The 25,411-nt window shown below is 51.8% G+C and overlaps 1 protein-coding gene and 1 pseudogene across 2 annotated transcripts; one reads left to right on the plus strand and one right to left on the minus strand.

The window, feature by feature from the left end:
* On the plus strand, window positions 1–936 carry LOC308050675 (olfactory receptor 14J1-like; the record flags this gene model as incomplete). The annotated part of the gene is made up of 1 exon (XM_080360828.1): window positions 1–936. The coding sequence occupies one exon, from the start codon at window positions 1–3 to the stop codon at window positions 934–936; it is 936 nt and encodes a 311-aa protein (XP_080216954.1).
* Window positions 937–11,433: 10,497 nt separating this feature from the next.
* On the minus strand, window positions 11,434–12,356 carry LOC308050676 (olfactory receptor 14J1-like; annotated as a pseudogene). Its single transcript has one exon. The product of its transcript is annotated as an olfactory receptor 14J1-like (transcript).
* Window positions 12,357–25,411: the final 13,055 nt, after the last annotated feature.

A 25,411-nucleotide genomic window follows, 5' to 3' on the forward strand; every position in this document is an offset into this window, starting at 1 on the left:
ATGTCCAACAGCAGCTCCATCACCCAGTTCCTCCTCCTGCCGTTCACAGACACACGGGAGCTGCAGCTCTTGCACTTCTGGCTCTTCCTGGGCATCTACCTGGCTGCCCTCCTGGGCAACGGCCTCATCATCACCACCATAGCCTGGGACCAGCACCTGCACACCCCCATGTACTTCTTCCTCCTCCACCTCGCCCTCCTTGACCTGGGCTCCACCTCCACCACTCTCCCCAAGTCTATGGCCAATTCTCTGTGGGACAGCAGGACCATCTCTTACATAGGATGTGCTGCACAGGTCTTCCATGTATCTTTCTTCTTTGGTGCAGAGTATTCTCTTCTCACCATCATGTCGTACGACCGCTACGTTGCCATCTGCAAACCCCTGCACTACGGGACCCTCCTGGGCAGCAGAGCTTGTGTCCACATGGCAGCAGCTGCCTGGGCCACTGGGTTTCTCAATGCTCTGCTGCACACGGCCAATACATTTTCACTGTCCCTGTGCAAGGGCAATGCTCTGGGCCAGTTCTTCTGTGAAATCCCCCAGATCCTCAAGCTCTCCTGCTCACACTCCTACCTCAGGGAACTTGGGCTTCTCATGTTTAGTGCATCTTTTTTTGAGGGATGTTTTTTGTTCATTGTGGTGTCCTATGTGCAGATCTTGAGGGCCGTGCTGAGGATCCCCTCTGAGCAGGGACGGCACAAAGCCTTTTCCACCTGCCTCCCTCACCTGGCCGTGGTCTCCCTGTTCATCAGCACAGGCATCTTTGCCTACCTGAAGCCCCCCTCCATCTCCTCTCCATCCCTGGACCTGTTAGTGTCTGTTCTATACTCGGTGGTGCCTCCAGCAGTGAACCCCCTCATCTACAGCATGAGGAACCAGGAGCTCAAAGTGGCGCTGAAGAAGCTGATTCAGTCATTTTTCTTTCAGCAACAATGAGTTACTCATGTCTCTTCAGAAGTGACTTCCAGTTCATCTCAGAAATCTCCTGTGCATTGAGCATTTCATCTGTGATAACCATGTTGGTCAAGGAATTTCTTCACCCACGACACTTCTCCAGAGCAGTGACTCAGAGGCCTGTCTACCTGTTTCTGGGGCCCTGTTACAGCTGGTGTCCTGTGTCACATCTCTGTAATACAGGTGTGGACCCATTTTGACATCACTGTATTTCTGAAATTGGGGCCATCTTTTTGAAACACCCCACAAAAGGGGATTTCCTCAGTCTCAGTATTTGGAGCTTGGGCTCTTCTTCCAAAGCTGTGGTCAGCCTGAATAAATTTCCCCCACAAGGCCATGCTGCTGTGCTTGTGTTTTTCATGGCTCAGGGGAGGACATGGGGCACCATGTTACGTCATGGTGCTGGTCTGAGTGTCCATCTGTGGGTGCCCAGTGTTCCTGGAGATGGTGAAGGACCTTCCGTGATCTGTCTTGGACTGTCTTGCTGTGGTTTCCAGGCACCACAGCCTGCTCCCTGTGCTCTGTGCTTCAACAGGGGAATGAATGACCCACAGAACCCTGTTTCTGCATTCCCCAGCTCAGGGCAGGCTGCTCTGTCACTGCGGTAGCAGGAGCAGCATGAAGAGCTCCTGGCCAGGAGTCGTGTGCTGATGAGAGGGGCTGGCACAGGAGGAAACCAGAGCAGAGGACAAAGTGAGGCTGGCCTTGCTTCCATCATGCCATGGCTGGCCCCAGCACTTAGGCTGATAGGCTGATCCCCCTCTCTGTCCCACTCCATCTATCTATCCACCCATCTGTCCATCCATCCATCCCAGTACTCCATCTGAGAGAGCTGCCCCCTGCCCCATCACGTTTCTCATCCCAAAGAGATCATATAATAATTTAAGTTGGGAGAGACTCTAAAGATCATTGAGTCCAATTATTAACCTAACTCTGGCACTAAACCATGTCCCTAAGAACCTCATCTATATGTCTTTTAAACACCTCCAGGGATGGTCACTCAACCACTCCTTGGGCAGCCTGTTCCAATGCCTCACAAACTCTTCCATGAAGAAACTTTTCCTAATATATGAACTGAATATTCCCAGGTGCAACTTGAGGCCTTTTCCTCTCCTTTTATCACTTGCTACATTGGAGAACAGACCAACACCCTCCATGTTCCAACCTCCTTTCAGGTAGCTGTAGACAGCAATAAGGTCTCCCCTCAGCCTTCTTCTCTCCAGGCTAAATAGCCCCACTTACCTCCACTGCTCCCCGTCTGACTTGTTCTCCAGATCCCTCACCAGCTTAGTTGCCCTTCTCTGAACTCACTCCAGCACCCCAAGGTCTTTCTTGTAGTGAGGAGCTCAAAACTGAACACAGGATTTGAGGTGCATCCTCACCAGTGCCAAGAACAGAGGGATGATCACTTGCCTGGTCCTGCTGGCCACACTGTTCCTGATGCATGCTGGGATGCTGGTGGCCTTCTTGGCCACCCGGGCACACGCTGGCTCATGTTCAGTCACTGTCCATCAACACCCCCAGGGCCTTTTCCATTGGGCAGATTTCCAGCCGCTCTTCCCTGAGCCCGTAGTGCTGCCTGGGGTTGTTGTGACCCAAGTGCAGGACCCAGCACTGGGCATGAAATTGAACAAGTCCAAGAGTTGGATTGTTCACCTGGGATAGAGTAACACTGAGTGCAAGTGTAGATTGGGAGAGAGCGGCTGGAGAGCAGCCCTGCAGAAAGGGATCTGGCGTGATGGTTGGCCACAGGGTCAACAGGAGGCAACACTGTCCCCCAGCAGTCAAGACAGTAACCCCCATCCTGGGGTGCATCAAACACAGCATGGCCATGTGGTCAAAAGAGGTGACTATGCAGCTGTATTCAGCATTAGTGCGGCCTCATCTTGAGAGCTGTGTGCAGTTCTGGGCCCTACATGTTTTTACAACAAGGACGTAAAGGTCCTTGAATGCATCTAGACAATCCCCAAGCCCATTGGAGGCCCTTAGGAAGAGTTCCTCTCTCCAAATATCCAGCCCAGCTTGTTGCTGCATGAACAACCAGGAGAAACTGCCCCTGGACCCTCATTCCAGACTCCATCTCCTCCACCCCACACAGGCAGTGCTCTCCCCCTTGGCACTGAGGTGGTTCCAGGGACCCAAGAGACACCTGTAGGAGGAGATGTTGGGTGGGGATACGGTGTCCTTCAGTGCTCCTCATGGTGCCTCCTGCTGGGCTTTGTGCCACTGGTCACAACCCTCTGAGCCTGGATGTTCAGCCAGTTCTCAGTGGTGCTGAGCAGGAACATGCCCACGAGCACATTGGGCTGCACTGGGAGGAGCGTGGCCACCCAGACAAGGGCAGTTATTGCCCATCGTGACTCAGCACTGGTGTGGTCACATCTGGAGCCGAGTGTCCCAGTGTGAGGTTCCCCATTCTGGAGGAACAGGAGGAGCTGTCGTGTGGCCAGAGAAAGTCTGGGTCATGTGTGGAGTAGTAGTAGTAGTGTGTACTACTGGTGTACTACAACCAGTGTGTAGCCTGGTTAAGTGGAGCGTGAGGAAACGTGCTGTTTCTACTGAAATTGAGTTGATTTTCTTCATGGATTTTGAACCACTGTCCTTCACAGCCAGTACAGTCTTTTGTTTAGATTTACTATGAGAATAATGAGGTTACGCTGTTTCTTCCCTGGGATAGAGTTCATTTTGTCTTTTAGCAGCTTTACAGTGTTTGCCATTTGCTATGAAAGGAATGTCAGAACTCACTGGTATCTCGGCTGTTGTCAGGAAAACCAAGGACTTCTTTGGCCATCCAGCTGTGGATGCAGATTGGCGGGAGGGGACACAGACAGGACAGCACCTGGATTGACATGCAGGTCAATCAAGGAGCTATTCTCTACCATTAGCGTCATGCTCGGTATAAAGCTGGAGATGCCGTTTCCAGCCCATTAGTTTTGGTTTTCTCTCTGCTTTGCTTAGCTGTGTTCGGAAGTTCCATTCTATTGGGAGTTCAGTGTTAGTTCAGTTTTACGATGTTTTCCAGTTTTTCAGTTGGCCCTTGGGCCTCTCTGCCTTTTGCACTTGTACTTTCTCTTGCTGGGATCAGCTGTTCAGGACCAGGGTGCTCTCTTCTTTTGGGCTGCCTCTTCAGCACAACTGGAGTTCTATGGGGGATTGCACTGAGTGTCATATACTTAACTTTGTGTATTTTAGTATAAGTATAATATTACTAGTAGCGTATTATTTTCATTGTCTTATTATTTTTTTTTTCTAAATCCACAAGTTTCTCCCTTCCTATTCAGTTGTCTCCCTTATCCCACTTGGGGACTGGGAGCAGGATGTGAGCAGCTCTCATGGTCTTGGTTGGTGGGTGTGGTAAAACCATGACAAGAAAGGGCAGTAGTAGCTTCAGAAATCTTGAAAATCACTTTCCAAGATGATGGGAGCAGAGAAACAGCATGAGGAAGGAAACCATCAGAAACTGCAGCTCTGGAGGTCCAGAGTGTAGCTCAGGATCAAGAAATGTCATTCTGAGCGCAGTCCTGTGGTCATTCAGAGGGACTCTGGATCAGTCATGATTCTGTGTTTCCAGGAACAGCTGGTGAGGATGGAGAGACAGCAGCACAGGTGGGGACACACTGGGCTGAGAACAAGGTGGGGAAGCGCATGGGGTGTCTGCAGCCTGTGGGGAAACAGCCACAGGCCTGGGACAGTGCAGGATGGACCATGGTGGACATGGCCAAGGGCGCTGGCAAGGCTGGATGTCCCTGAAAGAGCCAAGGTCTTTGTCCCCTTGGCTATGGCTGATGTCCCTGCCAGCGAGGCCTAAGAGGAGACACATGGTTTTCATGGCCATGGCACCCCATTGCCTCCTTGCACCCCCAGGGAGTGTCACACCATTGTCCTGCACTGGGCATCGCACTCCCCACAGCCCCAGGAAGAGCCCTGAGCCACACGTGAGGGACAGGATCTCCCTTCCAGGGGCAGGGGCTCAAGGCTTGGCCATTGTCCTTCATCAGACAAACCAAGAGCTTTCTCAGCATCAGAGCTGCTGCACTTGGCCTGTGCCTGATGCAATCACTGCCTCCAATTATCTGCTCTAACGAGTCCCTGGGAGGCTTTGTCAGTAACAGCCCTCAGTGGGGCCCATTAATGCTTCAAGGCACTTTGGAGTTTGTTCTGGCTTGGACTTCTTGAGCAGATTCTTCAGTCTGTGCTTGGTATTTGACGTTCATGGACTCAGCACCAAATACACCATGGGGCTCATTAAAACACAGAAAGCCCTAATGAGCAATGTTTCTTTCTGTAATTTTCTTTAAACCTTCTAGACTTGTAGAACTAACTGTAGAGGTTTCAATGGGACACTTGCTGATGAAGGTTTCAAAGAAGATTTCATGAAGGAGGGTTTTTTCTTTCCAGGGTATTTTCTGTCATGTTTTAAGTGTATAGAAGAAGTGACAGCAGCATTCTACACTGGACATTGATCCCGAGGTTCTCCTGGAGACATCTGGACAGGCAGGAGAACAGTCCCTGAGGCTGGACACTGCATGGACAACCTGGCTCCTCACCCCCACCCCCAGTCTGCCGGGTTCCTCATTGGCCACCAGAGATTGCATCACTTTTCCTGCATCAGACTTCTCCACTGAGCTCTGCAGGAGATGCTGCAGCTCCTGTGCACCAGCTCCACCTGCTCTCCTGTGCAAACACTGCACAGTTCAATCAACAGCAAAACACTTTCCTCAGCTGTGTGTGTAAGTGGATCTGGTGAGGTCCAGCATCCACAAGGGACACCCACACAAGAACTGCTTTAGACAGAGAGACAGGAGAGGATAGAAATAAACACAATGAACGTGTTGACTGCCATGTCAATTAGAGCTCTGAAGAACGGGGCAAGTTTGTAACTCCCTGAAGCTCAAAGCAGAAACCAGACAGTTGAGAGGCCACTGAATGACCAAAGAGCAAGTGGAGGAGAAACCTGAGAGCACTGGGAAGGGCAAACATCCAGACAGGGCTGGAAAGTTGTCCTTGGACAGGGACATTTAATCAGGAGAGGTGGGAACTCCTGAATGACGAGGGAGATGAAATTATAGAGTGTTGGTAATAGAAGTACAGGGGAAGATCAATATTTCTTCTCCTACCCTTAATACATCTTTCATCAGCTGTCTCACCATAAACAGCCAGGGCCATTTTAGGGCCCCAGTGTACCTGAGGTGCTGGCCTGGGATTGACATCTGTCATACAGGACCTGGGGAGACCAGAGCACCGTGCAGTGCAGGTGGAGCCTGGGCAGGGGTTCCCGGGGCATCTACACTGGCATCAGGTGTTTGTGTCCATGGAGCTGAAGACATTTGTGTCCTAAATCCATGCCCAGTTCTGGAGAACTCTTTCCTTTCCAAAGAAAAGTAACTCCCTGATAAAGACGTTAAAATTAATTAATTAATTAATTAAAAATATGTTGACACCTTCCTTTGCTTTGGATCTTTGACTTCAGTTCTTCTTATTTCAATTGTCATTGACATCAACTGACATCTGATGGGCCTGCAGGCATGAAGCCAAGATCACGTTGTGTCTTGCACAGCGCCCCATGCCCTCTGAACCTGCCCTGCCCAGGACTCCTCACACGTTGCCCAGAGCGAGTCACACTGAGGTGTTGGCTGGTTCCCTGGCTGGGATGTTGGTTTAGATGGTCACCTACAGCACAGGTGGGTCCTGCCCCATCATCGCCTGCTCTGCTCCGGTCTGAAACAGAGCCCAGCATCACAATGGGATCATGAGAGAACTGAGGCTGAAGGGACCTCAGGAGTCTGCAGTCCAACCCGTCACCAACTGAGTCACACCAAGGTGTTCAAGCCTTGATTCAATCAGAGCTTTAGCAGGACTAGAGAAGTGATCATCCCTTTGTAGTGGGCACTGGTGAGGCTGCACCTTGAATCCTGAGGTCAGTTTGAGGCCCCTCATGGCAAGGAAGACATTGAGGTGCTGGAGAGAGTTCAGAGGAGGGTGACAAGGCTGGTGAAGGGTCTGGAGCAACAGTCTTACGAGGAGCGATTGAGGGAGCTGGGGCTGTTCAGCCTGGAGAACAGGAGGCTGAGGAGAGACCTTATTACTCTCTACAGCTGCCTGTAAGGAGGTTTTATCATGGAGGGCGTTGGTCTCTTCTCCCAAGTAGCAAGTGATAGGACAAGAGGAAATGGCCTCAAGTTGCACACGGAGAGGTTTAGATTGGATATTAGGAAGAAATTCTTCAGGGAAAGGGTTTTGAAGCAATGGAGCAGACTGCCCAGTGAGGTTGTGGAGTCCCAATCACTGAAGGTGTTTAAAACACAGATAGATGGGGCTCTTAGGGACATGGTTTAGTGCCAGATTTAGGTTATGGTTGGACTCAATGATCTTAAGGGTCTCTTCCAAGCACAATTATTCTATGATTCTGTGATAAGTCATTTTTGCTATTTTCTTTCTCAGAGGACCATGCAGCTTCCCTGAGAGCCAGGACTTTTCTGAGGTGTTGGAGAGAGGTCTCACAGTCACACCAGCCAGTTCCACCAGCCCCTGTCTGTCCCTTCCCAGACCAAACCTTTTCTCCATATCCCGACCTTCCAGGCGAGTTTCTGGGACACAGCAAATGCTATCCAGGTCCTCTGGGCCTGTTCAGAGAGAGCAGCTTGCCAACATGGTGATGGGCTCTCTGTGCACCTCAAAGCTTTCCTGACCATTTTTCTCAATACCCTACTTGTACCCAACATTTCTGGTCCTTGAGCTGTACATGAGGGGATTGAACAAGGATGTGGGGATGGTGTAGAAAAAATACTTTTTCAAACTGTCTTGTGAGGGCTTTTCTGGGCATCCCACAGTCCAGGATGAGGGTGCGGTAGAAACCAATGACATTGGTAAGAGGTCCAGGTGGAGAAGGCCTTGTGCCTGTCTACACTGGAGCAGAGCAGTGATGCATTGATGGGATGCCCATGTGAACAGGAAGGGGACAAATGGCTCTAAAATGCCTTCCAGCCAGTTCTTTACCCATTGCACATACACCATCCAGGCCACGAGCTGCAGCTTCTCCAGGAGATGCTGTGGGACACGGTGTCAAAGGCTTCACTGCAGTCTAAGGACACAACACCCACAGCCCGTGTGGCGCGTTCACTCCCCACGACAGACTTTCCCTCATCTGCTCAGCGGTCACCTTGTCACAGAAGGAGATCAGGCTGGTCAAGCAGGACCTGCCTTTCATCAAGCCATGCTGATTGGGCCCCATTGCTCGCCTGTGTGTGTGACCTCACAGTCCTTTCTAGCCATGTTCCTGCTGTTGGCCAATCCCCTGCAGAGGCAGAAGTGACCTCACAGTGCCCTCCACACCCATTGGTTCCTACTGGACTATGAGTTCCTGAGACACAGTGACCACACGGCATCGTACCCACCATCCCCCTCCTTGTGGTCCAGTGTGTGAGCAGATCAAACTGAGCTGCTTTCATCATGTTTATCAAATACATTCCCTATCAAGGGTTTGAGTGGAGAAACGTTCCTCAGAGGAGCTGCTGTATTTACTCTGGGACATTTGACATCTCTGCTTCTGCCTCTGCTTTTGTTCTCCTTCCTCTGTCTATTCTGACATGAAAGAGCTCTCCAAGGAAAAGATTCATGGAATCCTACAATAACACAGGTTGGAAGAGACCCCTGAACACCATCTCTGTCCCACTGACCTTTATGGCACCCCAAGGAACAGCTGATGGCATTTGTGCTCCCTTGGGTTCATCTCACCACATGCACACACTGGACATGCACATGATGTGTGTGTTTACATCTCATCTGGACAATGAAAACAGGGACTTATGACCTAGTGTTTCATAGAATCATAGAATGTTCTGAGTTGGAAGGACTCACAAGGATCATGGAGTCCAAGTCCTGTCCCTGCACAGGACACCGCACAGGTCACCCCGTGTGTCTGAGGACGTTGTCCAGTCTCTTCTTGAACACTGTCAGGTTGGGGCCGTGACACCTCCCTGGGGAGCCTGTTCAGTGTCCAGCACCTCTGGGGGAAGGACGTTTTCATCATGTCCAACCTAAACCTCCCTTGGGACACCCTTCTTCCATTCCCTTGGGTATTGTTATCGGTCACCACAGAGAACAGATCAGTACCTTCCTTTACTTCTCCCCTTGTGAGGAAGCTGTAGCCACCATGAGGTCTCCTTTGAGTCTTTTCTTCAGCTCTGATGCTCAGAAACCCCTTGGTTTGCTTTCTGCAGCGGAAAGGAGAAGCCATGAGCTCCAGGCAATGGGAAGGGGGATCCTGTCCCTCACACACGGCTCAGGGCTCTTCCTGGGACCGTGGGATGTGTGTGTGCAAGGCCCAGGGAAGGACAACACTGGGACAACAACCTCCAGCTTCCCCATGGGGCTGCAAGGAGGCAGCGAGGCCCCAGTGCCATGAGGACAACATGTCTGCTCCTGGGGTCAGTGGCAGAGACAACTGCCCTGGCCAAGGGGACAGAGACCTGGCTTCTGTGGGTCCCTTCCAGCCTTACAGCGCCCTTTGCCATCTCCACCACAGGCTGTTCCACACGGTGCTGCCCCTGCCCCTCTTTCCCTGCAGGCTGCAGACACCCATCTCACTTCCCACCTGCTCTCAGCCCAGCATTTCTACACCTTCACTGCTGTGTCTGCACCCTCACCGGCTGCTCTTTGGCACACAAACCATGGGCTGATCCAGCTCCCTCTGGGTCACTTCTTGCACCACAGCACTGCCCTTCCAGTGACATTTCTTACTGCTCATATCCTGTTTGCACTTCCCAATCTGCACTTGGTAGCCACAAGGAGACCATGTCTGAGCCTTGAAAACAGCCTGTACACAACATGCCTTTCTTTCCCCTGTCCATTCTGGTTCAGCAATCCCTTTCTTGTCCTTCACATTCCTGGACATGGCTGCAGGAGGACGTCTCCCAACACCTTCCCAGGGAGCAAGGTAGGGTGGCCAGCCTGTAATGCTCCCAGTTCCTATTTCTGCTCTTCTTCAAGATGGGTTTGAGGTCTGCGGTTTCTAAGGACCCCAGAACCATTCTGGTTTCTATGGCACTTTTGAGAACACAATCCAGAATCACGGTCAAGGGTGATGTAGCAGACAGGAGCACTTGCAATGAGCCTGTCCAAGGCAGCTGAGATGAATCTCAGTGGGCCTGTGGAGTTTGTTCCTGGAGTCACACACAGAAATGTCAGAGTTTCATCAAGCATCCACAAGTGATCCTACCTCATGGGCTCCTTATGCACCCAGGGATGTTCAGAGACAGAGTCTGTCCCTTTTACACACAGAGGCAGGAGTGACAGTGTCCCTCTGGCCTCCTGTTGCCATTCAAAGGGATGGGAGGCACCTCAGCCCTGTGGCGTGTCACATGCTCTGCACTCATCTGACATGTCCCACATCATGAGGAATGGACACAGGGAGCTCAGTTCAAGGAAGAAGATCCCAGTGGGTGGTTTCCCATGAGCTGTTACTCCTAACGTGAAGTGACCTCGAGAAACTGTCTGTCCCACAGGCCTTCATGGAACGTCCAGGAATAGCTGATGGAATTTTTCCTCACTCAGGTTCATGTCACCTCACATACATGATGTGTGTGCTCACATCTCATCTGAACAGTGCAAACATGGATTTCTGACCTACTCATTCAGGGTCCCTCAGTGGAGGGAAGAACAACCTCTGTGAGATGGGGAAATAGGCCAGGGCTGCAAATGGTGGTTGTGAGGGGCCAGTCCATGATGACTGACCTGAGGCTCCTTCCACGGGGTGTCCAGTGCACAGGGGCACAGTCCAGCCCCTGCTCTGCTGGTCCTGCAGGTCTCTGGCAGGAGCCTGGCTGTGAGAGGACACTGCTGTGTGCCAGCCCTGCACACACACTCTGATCAGCTGTACACTGGGGTTACATCTGTGAGACACTTTTGTACTCATATGCTTGAAGACATAAACCATCATGTTCTGTACATAGGAGATCACCTTTCTATCTGGAAAGGCTGTTGTGAGGCCAGCTCTGTCACAGCAGTGCCCATTGCCTGTCCCTGCCTGCACCCACAGCACTGACACACAGCAGGACGGTGACCAAGCTGCCAGAGCACTCAGGCCTTGCACCAACACCAGGGATGAGAAGGAGAGTGTGGAGTGGAAACCAGAACAGCTCTGGAAGAACAAGCGCTGCTGCTCCCTGGCACAGCTGCCATACTGGACATGATTCCCCTACTCCAGTCACAGAAACTGTCCCTGCAGCTCCAGAAAGGCCTTGGAGTTACAATGTCAGTAGAAAAAAAATTGTGGAAAGTCCCTTTATTTTGCTCAAACACAGAGAGCATGAATTTGTCACTGACACAGCCACTCAGTGAGAAAAGCAGGCAGTGAATTACAAAGAAAATTAAAACTTTCTCACAATAAACAAACACAAGGAGAAACAAAAAATACTGCACACAGGATGAACCTGCAATGAGTTGGCCTATAACTCTTATGTAGAAGAACTTAGAGACAGTTTATAGCTTCTGAAGAAATCCAGTCATCTGTTTCCTCAGGGCATCCTTGAGCTCCTGGTTCCTCATGCTGTAGATGAGGGGGTTCACTGCTGGAGGCACTGAAGAGTACAGAACAGACACCACCAGGTCCAGGGATGGGGAGGACATGGAGGGGGGCTTCAGGTTGGCAAACATGCCTGTGCTGACAAACAGGGAGACCACGGCCAGGTGAGGGAGGCAGGTGGAAAAGGCTTTGTGCCGGCCCTGCTCAGAGGGGATCCTCAGCACGGCCCTCAAGATCTGCACGTAGGACACCACAATGAACACAAACAGCCAAAAGTTAAACAGGCACTGACCAAAATAAGCCCAAGTTCCCTGAGGTAGGAGTGTGAGCAGGAGAGCTTGAGGATCTGGGGGATTTCACAGAAGAACTGGCCCAGGGCATTGCCCTTGCACAGGGGCAGTGAAAATGTATTGGCCGTGTGCAGCAGAGCAGTGAGAAACCCAGTGGCCCAGGCAGCTGCTGCCATGTGGACACAAGCTCTGCTGCCCAGGAGGGTCCCGTAGTGCAGGGGTTTGCAGATGGCAATGTAGCGGTCGTACGACATGACAGTGAGGAGACAGTATTCTGCTACTACCAAGAAGGTAAAGAGAAAGAGCTGTGCAACACATCCTGTGTAGGAGATGTTCCTGGTGTCCCAGAAGGAATTGGCCATGGACTTGGGGACAATGGTGGAGATGGAGCCCAGGTCCAGGACAGCGAGGTTGAGCAGGAAGAAGTACATGGGGGTGTGGAGGTGCTGATCCCAGGCTATGGTGGTGATGATGAGGCCGTTGCCCAGGAGGGCAGCCAGGTAGATGCCCAGGAAGAGCCAGAAGTGCAAGAGCTGCAGCTCCCGTGTGTCTGTGAAGGGCAGGAGGAGGAACTGGGTGATGGAGCTGCTGTTGGACGTTTGCTGCCTGTGGGCATGTGGCACTGTGAAAACAGGAGAGCACGTAAAGAAATCAGGATAGAGTTCTCCCAGAAAATCTCTTCCCCTCCTCAACCAACATCCCTCTTCTACTCCCACCTGTGCCACCACATACAGAAATGTAAATTGTTCTCTCCTTTTTGGCAGCCGCTGTGGTCATGTCCCTGGCTGGAGCGTTGGTTTGTGCTTTCTGATTGTGCTGTGAGGATCAGGGCCTCTTCCTGTGGGCTCCCAAGGTGTCAACCCTGCCCTACAGCACCGGGACCTGGGAAAGGGAGGGAGTTCTTGTGTTTATACACAATTATAATCTACTTATATCGTAATCATAATTCACAATATCATGCCAGGGAAGCACTGGGGTGTCCTAAAGCTGTTCTGACTGGGATAGAATGGGCTCATTCCCCAGCCCCACACATAGCACATCCCAGAGCCCCAGAGGGCATGATGGGCTTAGGGAATTTGCTCCCACAGAGACATCTGCATGGCAGGACTTGCAGCATCAGTATCTGATCTTCAGCTGAAAGCCCAGCTGCAGAGAGTTTGAGGGAAGAACACAGGCAGCGGAGTCACCAAGTGGACAAGGAGACATGGCCCAGCGCTTCTGCTGAGAGAGAACAGGGAGACACGGACAGGCCCTGAGGAGCTTCTCCTTCTTGGAAGCTGGGCTGCCAAGGAAGTGCCTCAGCTCAAGACACCACAGACTTGAGGACAGAAGCTGTGGTGGGTGGGAGAGGAGCCTGGCAGCACTGCTAAGGGGTAGACATCAACACTGCAGGGGATGGCAGGGAGGTGCCCAAGTTCCCCCTGTGATGGCACTTTTGGCAGAAGGTCCCTCTCTCCCCCTGCCCAGGTCTCCACTGCCTGGAGCTGTTCCTGCCGGGAGCTCTTTCTCTGTCCCCATGTCTCCTCCCTGTCACTGCTCTCAGTGTCAGTCTGTCCCACCCCCTGTGTGCTCAGCTCTTCCCTGCACAAACTTCCTGGCAGCTCAGCACTGCCCAGGAACATCTCTATGTGTGTGCGGATTCTGCTGATAACATCATACCAGCCCTAAAGGGGCTGTAAAGGAGATGTTGCTGCTCTGTGAGCCAGAGTGTGTTGAATTGCGCTCTCAGAGAAAAATAAATATCTGGAGTTTCAGCACTTGCCCCGTAACTGAAAGACACATTTTCATCTTCCCTTTCCTAGCCAGCCAGCCAAGAATAGAGGACAAAAGGCAATAATTGCTTCCCTTTCAGATAATCCCTGCCTTGTTGTCCCTCTTGGAATGTCCCTGGGGGTGAGTTGTCAGCAACTCTGATCCACACAGCACCCTCTCCACAGCACAAGGACCCTGTCCTGCCTGGGATCACTCCTTCCCCCCACAGCTTCTCCCCTCCTTGTTGTTTGGATCTCCACGGGCAGGCTGAGCGCTGACCCTGGCAGGCGGCAGAGTCCCTGCCCGGCACAGCCCTGGGGTGCAGGGACCCTGCTCTGCAGGACAGCCCTGGGCACCCCTGGGTGCTCACCCGGCTTCACAGCTGTTCAACATGGCCTGACAAGAGCCCCATCCTTACAGATCCCACAAGCTGTGCCTGTGCCAGTTTCAGGAGATGCCTCCAGGAGCTACAGCTGCACTGCCCTGCACCAGAGACTTACCATGACAAGGCTGCAAAGGTTTCTCCTCCAGTGAGCTCTCAGTCATCCTCCAGTCCTGAGCACCTTTAATCTCTCTGTGCCTTGCTCGTCTGCTGAGATCTCCAGGCAGAGCCCTCAGCCCTGCTGCGTGTGCAGAGGAGCTGCTCCTGGGCAGAGCTGTCTCTCTGCAGCGCTGCCGCTGCCATGAGCTCCCTGTGTCCCAGGAGCCCAGCCCAGCTCAGCACCACAGGAGCAGCCCAAGGCACTTTAATGACCCCTCTGGTGGGTTTGGTGCTGAGTCCATGAACCTGAGACCCTGAGGGGAAGCTGAAGAAACTTCTCAAGAAGTCAAACTCAGATGCAAACTCCAAAGTTTCCTGTAATATACACGGGTCCCACTGAGGGACAGAACTGAAGAACTGACCCCAGAGTTTGGTTAGAGCAGAAAACTGGAGGCAGTGATGACAGGTCAGGAAAAGCAATGTAAATGTGTCTCTGATGCTCAGTAAACCTGAATGTGTTTCGTTAACCAAAGGACTAAGTCCTGACCCCCAACCCTGGGGAGTCAGATCCTGTCCCTCCCACATTGCCCAGGGCCCTTCCTGGGACAGTGTGATGTTGGTCTGTACAAGGCCAAGGGCAGGACTATGGTCCCACATCTCCCAGGTTCCTGACTGGGGACAAGGAGGGGTTTGGAGCTCATTGACAACGTCTTCCTAACACAGGTGACTGAGGAGTCAGTGGGGTGAGGTGCCCTGTGGGACTTCACACTTACAAACCAGAAAGAGTTGGTCAGGATGGAACAGTCAGGGATGGGAAAGTGGAGCTGAGGCTCCTGGGAGATGAGAACAAGGCCAAGAGCAGGATTTCAGGAGAGCAGGATTTGGCCTGCTGAGGGACCTGCTTGGGTCCTATGGGATATGACCTTGGTGTCTGCGGTGCTTTTTGCTCACATCTCCTCCCTTCTCTCTATCACCTGCTGTTGTGCAGCGTTTTTTACCCTTTCTCAAATAAATATCCCAGAGGTGCTGCCAGCATCACTGAGTGGCTCAGATTGGGCAAGGAGTGGGTCCATCTTGGAGCAGCTAAATCAGCTCTGTCTGACATTGGTCAAACTCCTGTTGTCTTCTCAGAGAGGTGACAACTGTAGCACACCCACACTCAGCCCCAGTCCCAAGTCTTTGCCATGTAAGCCCAGTACAGGGTGACAATATGTTGGGTGTTACAAACTACTTGATCATGGAGAAGAAATGGAAAAGATCTTCTGTCAGTAACCTGAGGAAGTCACCAGTCAACGAGTACGTTCCTATCGGGAACTGTAATTGCCCTGACATTCACTGGCCAGGAAAAGCTGGAGGTACCGAAATTCCAGAGGATCTTGGGACAAATTCTTAACATGTCTGCCTGGTGGGTTAACAAGGGTGATGCTCACCTGGATCTGGAACTGGAAAAAAAGGAGTAACTGGTGAGGGATGTTAACATCAGTGTCCACCTTGACTGTTGTGACCAGGACACAGTGGGGTCCCAGGCACCAGAGGGGAGGGAGGAAGGCCAGCAGCAGAGCACAGGCTGGTGGGATCCAGAGGGGAAGACTTTGACATACTGGGGGATGGTGGGCAAAGTGGAGACATGGAAGTAGATCTGTAGGGTGATGGAGGTCAGGAAATCTGATAATCCTTACAGGACAGGCTGCTCCAAGCACAAGAATGATCCCTCCACTTGAGGTGCTGATGCCACCTGTTCTGGAAAGGGAGGGAAGGGCGAGCAGGGAAGGGAATAGAAGAAATTTGGCTTTATTGCTCTTTGTTGTGGAAATTGTCTCGGTTTTGCAATTCCTGAAATCCCCCTAATTATCCACACGACACTTGAAGCCTTTAGGAAAATGATGCAAAGAGCCTTTGCTTGTAAGAGCATTTTTGATGTTCATGAGCCCTCTGCTGCCATGATCCTGAACTGCAACTACTGAAAGAGTGAACAAACCTTTAATGAAGTGAAAGGCAGAAGCAAATCCCAAGTTTCTGAGGGTGTTTGGACCCCATGAAGGGCCATCACTGACACAGCTGTGAAGGAAACAACCAGTGCAGGTCCCTGTCCCTGGAGGCTGGTGAAGGAAAGACTTGGAGACACTGGTTCCAGGCGGTGAGGGCCATGTGGAGGTGGCTCTGATGCCATGACAGCCCTTGATGCTTGTTCATCACCAGAATGGCTGAGCCCTGACCCCTGGGACCTGGTAGATCTTTCTGAACTGTTTTTCAAGGCTTTTCCTGTGGTCAGTGTGAGTGTTTTGTGTTTTGGGGGTGGTGTTTATTTCAAGTGCTGTTGCTTTAACTGCAAGGCTCTGGTTTTCTGTGGAGTTGGAAATGCCTGTGAATTCCTCACAACTCATCCAGCTTCTTTCATACACCTGGCAATGGTCACCAGTCACGTCAATGTCCCAGTCCCACACTTGCTTGAATCCTCTATTTGGATCCAAACCGCATCACTCCAGGAGGTTCATGGATCCACCAGGCTCATGGATGATTCCTGAGGACCATCCAAGTGTGGGCAGTGTAAGAGAGGAGCAGAGCAGGGTCAGCTCATGGGCCATGACTGAGCACAGCCACCCCAGCAGCAGCCGTTCCCCATCTCCCAGGCACAGCCATGCCCACAGCATGCAAATGGCACTGCCATACATGATTAGCCCAAGAGAGGCCTTTCTTCCTTCCATATTCCCAGCAAAATCTTCCTCTTGTTCCTCCCCCACCTGCAGACATCAACTGCTTTCCATTGCTGGGCTCAGACATGGCTGGAAGAGTTCACTGAAGCCATCAGCCTTCTCATTGCTTCTCCCTGACATGCCCTGACCCTCTCCCACACCTACAATGGCCAATCACGGCTGCTCAGGCCTCCCGCTCTTCAGAAGAGGCCTCGAGCTTCTTGGTTCTTCCTGGTGCTTATTATAAACTTCCTCGCTCTCTCCAGAGTTCACGGTTACATTTCTTGTCCATAACAGCCCCTTTATGACCATGTCTCACTAAATGGTTGTGTTTGTATGATCATTTGTGCAGAAAGGGCAGTCACAGGACAGCACCCAATATGTCAAAACTGATGCCCAGTGAAATGCCGTAAAGCCCCGATGAGTTCCCCTGTGTCTGTGTCTCTCCTGGAAGGAGTCTGTCCCGAGAAGGGGATCCAGCTCCTGCCACTCTCTGCAGAGGCACATGAGCAGTGTCCATCACCTGGGGACACAAAGGGTGACGTTTGCCAGACCACCCGTCATCTGAACCACTTAGATGTGTGCTTGTGGATGGGGTATGGAGCCTTATAGTGCAAATACCTATTTAATTGTCATTGCCAGAGGGGCTACCAGACATGTGGAGCATTATTTTACAGATATTTAAACATAAGCATATAAAACTGACATTCCTAGACAAATTACACAAACATTTGAAGGACTTTTCATGCCTTTTAGCATGATTGTCGACAAAAGGCCCACCAGCTTTACATCTCAGGAAATGGGATCCAGAGTCCAAGGGCAGGATGGTTTGGGCTCTGTGCTGGGATCTGGAAACTGAAACGTGCTCCCATCTCCCAGCCTCCTGCCCTCCTCAGTGAGGGTGTGAGACATTCTGCCAGCCAGGGCTGAACTCACAGCCATGACCAGTATCTTATGTCCAACTGCAGCCAATGGTGTCCTGCCAGCTCAGGATTGGAGCTGCCATTGCTGGAGGTGTTTAAAAGATGTGCAGATGTGGCACTTAGGGATATGGTTTATTGTTGGAGTTCTTATGTGGAGTTCTTACGTTGGAGTTCCATGTTCTTATGTGTCTTTTCCAAACTAAATGATTCTATAACGCTGTGATTCTATGATTGGAGTTTAAATAATTTCAATCCTCACTAACCGTAGCTTCTGTCCAGGGTGGCTCTTGTGTGGCACAACTGTCCTGGCTCTCCAGGCAGGTTGGGCACTGGTTTGGTGCCTGCACTGAAAGTTTTTCCCTTCCTTGGGTAAAAGACTTGGGTCACAGATGTTTGAAGCAGTCCTGTCAAACACTGAGCGGACTGAGCTTTGGAGCCAAGGCATCACAGCGACGTTTTCAAGGATGTTTTTGAATAGTAGTTCTATCACTAATAACCATAACAGAACACTCCGTATTCTTGGTTATGGTGAGGAACTAAAGCTCCCAGCAGTCATTCTCACTTCTCAAAATATATGTTGCGTTACAGTAGTTGACCTCTTGTGTGAAGTTCTTAGAACAGTGCTTTTTCCCACTTCCACCTTTTTTTTATTGAAAGAATGCACCTCTTGGTCAGAATTTTTTCCCAAATCATCCCTATTCCATACATTTTCTCCTTTCTTTCTCTGGTATGAGGGGCAGGCGGCATAGAGGAGTTGTTTCCTTTGTAGCCATAGAAAGCCAAGGAACAGATCCCAGCTTATTGAAAAGGCACAAAGGAAGTCAGAATCTTTATGTGGTGTGCACTGACACAACATCATTCCCTATATTTCTAATCTCTGAAGTCCCAACTGTGCAGCAGAGATTGGAGTTATAAGCCCCATTTGTCTGCCCTGTTTGGCACCATGTAAAATGGAACTACCCCAGTCAAGAAGTTGGTTTTGATTCTCTTCACAGCCTGAAGCACCACATGGGTCAGGAGATGAACCAGGATGCTCAGAGAGGACTAAAAATTCTCGCTTTCCTTAAGTTCAAGTGTTCCCTGGAATCTCAGCAGACAAGTTGTGCCAATTGCTCGGTTCAAATTGCTTGTCAAGAGCCTCGTCTCCATTTCTATAATGATGGATTTGATGTCTGGCTGTTGTGCAGACTCTGTACATGGATGCTGACACCTCTTGAACAACCTGCTCTGAAAGGGTTACCAAGATGAGCAGTTCTTTCTGGAAAGGCATTAGGACAAGAAAAAAGAAGATCTTGGCTCAGGGCAAAAGAAAAAGGATGCAAAAGTTGTGGTCAGGGCTGTTTGGAGGCACTTGTAATGCAGCCCTAGACCTTCTCTGAATTATTCCTGTGCTCAGGGAGAACCTGAGAGCTGTCCCTAAATGGACAACATGAAGAAGAAGGAAGGACAGCGTTATTCAGGCTCCAAGGGAGCTCAGGAGGTGTCTTGACCAACCTCCTGCTCACAGCAGGGTCAGACCAGATTGCTCAGGGCTTTATCCAAACACATCTTGGTCATTTTCTGGGACAGAGTGAGTGCGCACTCCTGGGAAACAGCTTCCAGTGCTGGACTGTCCTCAGGACTGGAAAGTTTCTCCTTTTACCTACTGTCCTTCTAAGCCCAACCATCCAGCTTGCTTTATAGTCATTTACTTGAACATCAAAGCAGACCATAATATCCTGCCTTGGACACATGAATATTGCAGGGGATGATGATGGATGCCTTGCTGACTTGCAAGTAAAATACCATAACTATTGTCCCTACATCCAGCAACCCTGTCGTTTCCTCACAGAAAGCAAAGAGGATGGACAGACACAATGCACCCTGCATAAACCTCTTTACACGTTTAGACTGGGCTTTGATCTGGACTGTTGCTGCTGTCCTTGTAGACCAGATGAACTAACTCCTGCCACCCTGCCTGGCAGTTCATTCCATCCGTCTCTCATGGCAGCGGCAGCGCTGCAGAGAGACAGCTCTGCCCAGGAGCAGCTCCTCTGCACACGCAGCAGGGCTGAGGGCTCTGTCTGCAGCACCGAGGCCACAGGAGCCAGGCACAGAGAGGGAAACGCAGTCTGGGCTGGGAGGATGCTGAGAGGTCACTGGAAATGAAATCCTCTCAGATGTGAAGCCTGTGGCTGCAGGGCATTGCATCTGCAAATCATGGTAGGATCTCAGAAAGCTGTCACATTGCAGAGCATGCAAGAGATGTAAGTACAGCTCTCAGAGGTTCTTTGATCAGAGGGGAGGATGTGCTGCAGAGCAGGGATTGCCTTCTGCACTGTCAGTGACAAGACGTGAATGCTGCGTTCTCCCCAGGGTGGCTGTGGGGTGTAAATGTCAATGTGCAGGCAGGGGTGCCCAGGGCTGTCCTGCAGAGCAGGGTCCCTGCACCCCAGGGCTGTGCCGGCCAGGGACTCTGCCGCCTGCCAGGGTCAGCGCTCAGCCTGCCCGGGACAGCCCAGCAACACTGAGGGGAGAAGCTGTGGTGGAAGGAGCAAACACTATTGGGCAGGAAAGGTCCTTCTGCTGTGGAGAGGGTGCTGTGTGGGTCAGGGCTTCTCACACATCCACACATCCAGATCACACCCAGGATTTTTCCAAGGGGATGCCTCAAAAAGAAGATCAATGCAAGGATTAGCAGATAGATAAGGAGCTTTGCTGAGTCTGTCTTTTTAGTTTCCTCTTCCAAGGGGTGGGGGGTGCAGGAAAGGATAAAATGAAAATGAGCCCTCATGCTGAAACAAGTCACTGAGACTCCTGAACTGCAACCCTGAGTGATCAGCACATCTGCCAGAAGGCTCATGACATTCCTTCCCCACCCCTCTGCTTGTGCACAGCAGGGTCCCCTTTGCTGGACCCATCAGCTTTAGTCTGACCTGTCCTGTTTTCCAGCCTGCAGACAGGAAGATGCCCCCAGGCAGTGCCCTGTGAACAGGCAGGATCTGTAGGGCCAGGGGGAGGGCACAGAGGGTGGGATGGTCTGTGAGCACTGACAGGGAACAGACATGGACAGGGAAACACCTCCCAGAGGAGAATCTCCAGGCAGCAGGGAACTGATAAGTAATGACAGGAAACCAAACTCGGAATTGTTATGGGAGGGAGAAGAGAGAAAAGTCCCTGTGACCCCCTGCAGGTCAGATCCCTCCTGTGAGCAGCCCCCTGGCCTCCTCTCCCACCCAGCAAAGCCTCTGCCCTCAGGGCCGGGGGCTCCAAGGCATGAAGCAGCTCCTGTGCAGCCAGAGCTCCAGTTCCTCGGCAGAGCACAGGGGCTGAGAGCAGCTGCCCGGCACTGTTGGTGTCTGGGAGGTGGCTGCACAGCTGGGGAAGGGGGACGCTGTCTGAGTGCCCGGCTGCCTCTGCCCTGGCCTCTCTCACCCCCACCCTCACCGCATTTTCCTTCTTGCTCCCCTGCTCTGGGTCACTGCTCTTGGGATCTTGTTCTTGCTGTCAGGCTCTCTGGGGATGGCAGTTTCAGCTGCAGAGTCACAGGCTGATCTTGTGGGTCCTTTCCTGCAGGTGTGTCCATGGGCACACGTGTCCCAGCTTTGCTCTGACCTGTGGGCTGTGGGCAATGCAGTCGATGGGGCTGGGGAATGAGCTGAGTTTGTCCTGGCCTAAACGTTGGGTGCTGACACCTTAGGAAAGAGTGAGACCTGTCATGGTCTCAGGTGGGTCCCTCTGCTCTCAGCAGTGCCTGGTGGCTCTTCAGGGTAACGTGGGAGTGTGATCAGCCCCTATCTCAGAAAGGTGCCAGCCCAGGGCAGCTGGAGCAGGACAGAGGGACAGAGCAGCTGCCCTCACTCTGCACTGACCCACAGGCACCCTCTGGTCTCACAGGACTCGCTCTGTTCTCCCTGAGTGCAGCAGAAATGCTGAGGGTTTCTGACACCCAACAACACTCCCCAGGGTAGGAGGGGAGAAGGAGCTGTAGAAACGCGAAACCTCTCAAACTCATTTTCTCAGGCTTGGGGGTGCAGATGCTGACAGTCCCTTCTGCACCAGGAGCGGTTCCAGTTGACAAAGCTGAACCCCAGGACTGGCCCCTGCCCACCCGATCACACAGGGTCAGGGAGAGTCCTCAGGAGCCCCTGGGCAGAGACGCTGCTCTTCATTGCACACTCATCAAGCACCGACGAGGGCTCAGCCAGGACGTTCTCCTGGAAAAAGAAAAGTGTCTCTTTGTGTGACGGGGTGTGAGGGTCTGTGGGAAATGGCTTTGTTTTTTCCCAGAAAATTCTCAGTCTAAACCTTTTCCTCCTTGCACAGGTTCTCATGCCCACAGCAGCAAATGTCCAACAGCAGCTCCATCACCCAGTTCCTCCTCCTGCCCTTCACAGACACACGGGAGCTGCAGCTCTTGCACTTCTGGCTCTTCCTGGGCATCTACCTGGCTGCCCTCCTGGGCAACGGCCTCATCATCACCACCATAGCCTGGGACCAGCACCTGCACACCCCCATGTACTTCTTCCTGCTCAACCTCGCCTTCCTTGGCATGGGCTGCATCTCCACCACTGTCCCCAAGTCCATGGCCAATTCCCTCTGGGATTCCAGGGCCATCTCATACTTGGGATGTGTGACACAGCTCTTTTTGTTTCTCTTCTTGATCACAGCAGAGTATTGTCTCCTCACTGTCATGTCATACGACCGCTACATTGCCATCTGCAAACCCCTGCACTACGGGACCCTCCTGGGCAGCAGAGCTTGTGTCCACATGGCAGCAGCTACCTGGGCCACTGGGTTTCTCAATGCTCTGCTGCTCACGGCCAATACATTTTCACTGCCCCTGTGCAAGGGCAATGCCCTGGGCCAGTTCTTCTGTGAAATGCCCCAGATCCTCAAGCTCTCCTGCTCACACTCCTACCTCAGGGAACTTGGGCTTATTGTGGTCAGTGCCTGTTTAGCATTTGGGTGTTTTGTGTTCATTGTGGTGTCCTACGTGCAGATCTTGAGGGCCGTGCGGAGGATCCCCTCTGAGCAGGGACGGCACAAAGCCTTGTCCACCTGCCTCTCTCACCTGGTCGTGGTCTCCCTGTTTGTCAGCACAGGCATGTTTGCCAACCTGAAGCCCCCCTCCATCTCCTCCCCATCCCTGGACCTGGTGGTGTCTGTTCTGTACTCTTCGGTGCCTCCAGCAGTGAACCCCCTCATCTACAGCATGAGGAACCAGGAGATCAAGGATTGCCTCTGGAAACTGATGACTTGATTTCTTCTGAAGCTATAAACTGTCTCTATCTTCTTCTACATAAGAGTATATCTCATTAGAGTTTCATCCTGTGTGCAGTATTTTTTGTGGCTATTTGTGTTTTTTTTTTTTTTTATTAAGATAATATTTTAATTCCCTTTGTAATTCACTGCCTGCTTTTCTTTTCACACCGAGTGGCTGTATCAGTGTGGAATTGTGTTCTCTGTGTTTAAGCAAAATAAAGGGTCCTTCACCATTTTTTTTCACCGGCATTGTTTCTCCGGGATCTTTCTGGAGCTGCAGGGATAGATCGTGTGTGCATGGGTGAGAGGGAAAGGAGCTCTCGCATGGCAGCCCTGCCAGGGAACAGCAGCGCTTGATCTTCCAGAGCTGTTCTGGTTCCACTTCACACTCTCCTTCCTATCCCTGGTGTTGGTGCAAGGCCTGAGTGCTCTGGCACTTGGTCACCGTCCTGCTGTGTGTCAGTGCTGTGGGCGCAGGCAGGGACAGGCAATGGGCACTGCTGTGACAGAGCTGGCCTCACAACAGCCTTTCCAGGCAGAAAGATGATCTCCTCAGGGCAGGGACTGAATGTTTAGATCTTCTTACAAAGTTTATCTCAAGCATATTCCTACAAAAGTCACCCACAGATGAAACACCATTGTACATCTGCACAGTGTGTGTGTGCAGGGCTGGCACACAGCAGTGTCCTCTCACAGCCAGGCTCCTGTCAGAGACCTGCAGGACCAGCAGAGCAAGGGCTGAGCTGTGCCCCTGTGCACTGGACACACCACAGAAGCTGCCCCAGGCCATCGTCATGGACTAGGCCTCACAACCACCATTTCCAGCACTGGCTTCTGTCCCCAGCTCACAGACATTGCTCTTCCATCCATGGAGGTACACTGAATGAGCAGGTCAGAATTTCATGTTTGCATTGTTCAGATGAGATGTGAGCACGCACACCCTGTATGTGAGGTGAGATGAACCCAAGTGAGCATAAACAGCATCAGCTATTCCTGAGAGTTCCATGAAGAGAGTTCTGTGGGACAGACAACGTCTCGAGGTCACTTCATGTTGGGAGAAACATCCTATGGGAAACCACCTGAATGCAGCACTGGGTTGCGCATCCTCCAACTGTGATCCCCGTGTCCATTCCTCGTGACGTGGGACATATCAGGTGAATGCAGAGCAGGTGACACAGTGCAGGGCTGAGGTGTCTCCCGTCCTTTGGGAGTGGCAACAGGAGGCCAGAGAGAAACTGAGACTACGGCCTCTATGCGTAAAAGGGACAGACTCTGTCTCTGAGCATCCCTGGGTACAGAAGGAGTCCACGAGGCCAGCTCAGACATGGATGCCTGACAGAACCTGACATTTGTGTGTGTGACTCCAGGAACAAACCCCACTGCACCAGTGAGACTGATCTCAGCTGCCTTACACAGGATCATTGCCAGGGCTCTAGTTTGCTCTGTCACCCTTGCCTGGGATTCTGGATTGTACTCTCATAAGAACCAGGGTAATTAGGGAGGTCCTGGGGTCCTTGGAAAAGGCAGAAATTAAAACTATGTTCAAGGAAGGCAAGCAAAGGCATTGGGAGCCTGGTCAGCCTTTCTCTGTCTCTGGGAAGAGATCGGACACGTCCTCCTGTAGAATGCGATTTTAACTCTTTTGGGGGTGATGCAAAGATGGGTCAAGGCCTTAAACAGGACAGTGTTCACCCAGCCTTGAGCAGGACAGGGAGACAAGATGAGTGAGACAAGGGCTCTCTTCAAGCAAGGCAAGGAAGTGAGATGGGTGTCTACAGCCTGTAGGGAAAGGGGGGCAGGTGTAGGACTATGTAGAGCACCGTTCAGTCTTGGTGAGGTCCTGGGTGCTAAGGAGGGGGATGGATGGGTTCGGTGTTATGAGGTCAGTTGGGTCTCAGACACTCATAATCCAGTCAGAATCATGTGGCTCTGAAGGGGACAGTGAGGCCAGTTGTGTCTCTGGAGGTGACAGCCCAGCAGCAGGGACATGGCTGGGAAAGAACCTCAGCCTAAGTCTGACAGATCCTACCCAGGAAGAGATCTTGAAGAGAGGTTGTCACATCCATCTCACCTGAGAACATGACGGGACAGCAGCAGGGACATGGTCGTGTGTATCAGAGAAGTTGAAAGGCCAGCAGCACTTGTGGGATTTAGGAGATCATGGTGAGGTTACTTCTCTCTGGTCAAGTGCAAGAAGACTAGAAGAATAACAGGTTGGATCTCTGCTTGATGGGCAGTTTCTGAGGTGGTAAAGCTTCGAGAAAAAAACCCAAAGCCACCAAGGGCAGATTGGGAAGTAGAGACTGGTTATCAGGAGTAAATGTCACGGAAAGGCAGTGCTGTGGTACAAGAGGTGACCCAGAGGGAGCTGGATCAGCCCATGGTTTGTGTGCCAAAGAGCAGCCAGTGAGGGTGCAGACACAGCAGTGAAGGTGCAGAAATGCTGGGTGAGAGCAGGTGGGAAGCGAGATGGGTGTCTGCAGCCTGCAGGGAAAGAGGGGCAGGGGCAGCACCGTGTAGAACAGCCTGTGGTGGAGATGGCAAAGGGCGCT

This window comes from Nesoenas mayeri (genome assembly GCF_963082525.1).
Source record: "Nesoenas mayeri genome assembly, chromosome: 29".
Taxonomy (NCBI): Eukaryota; Metazoa; Chordata; class Aves; order Columbiformes; family Columbidae; genus Nesoenas; species Nesoenas mayeri.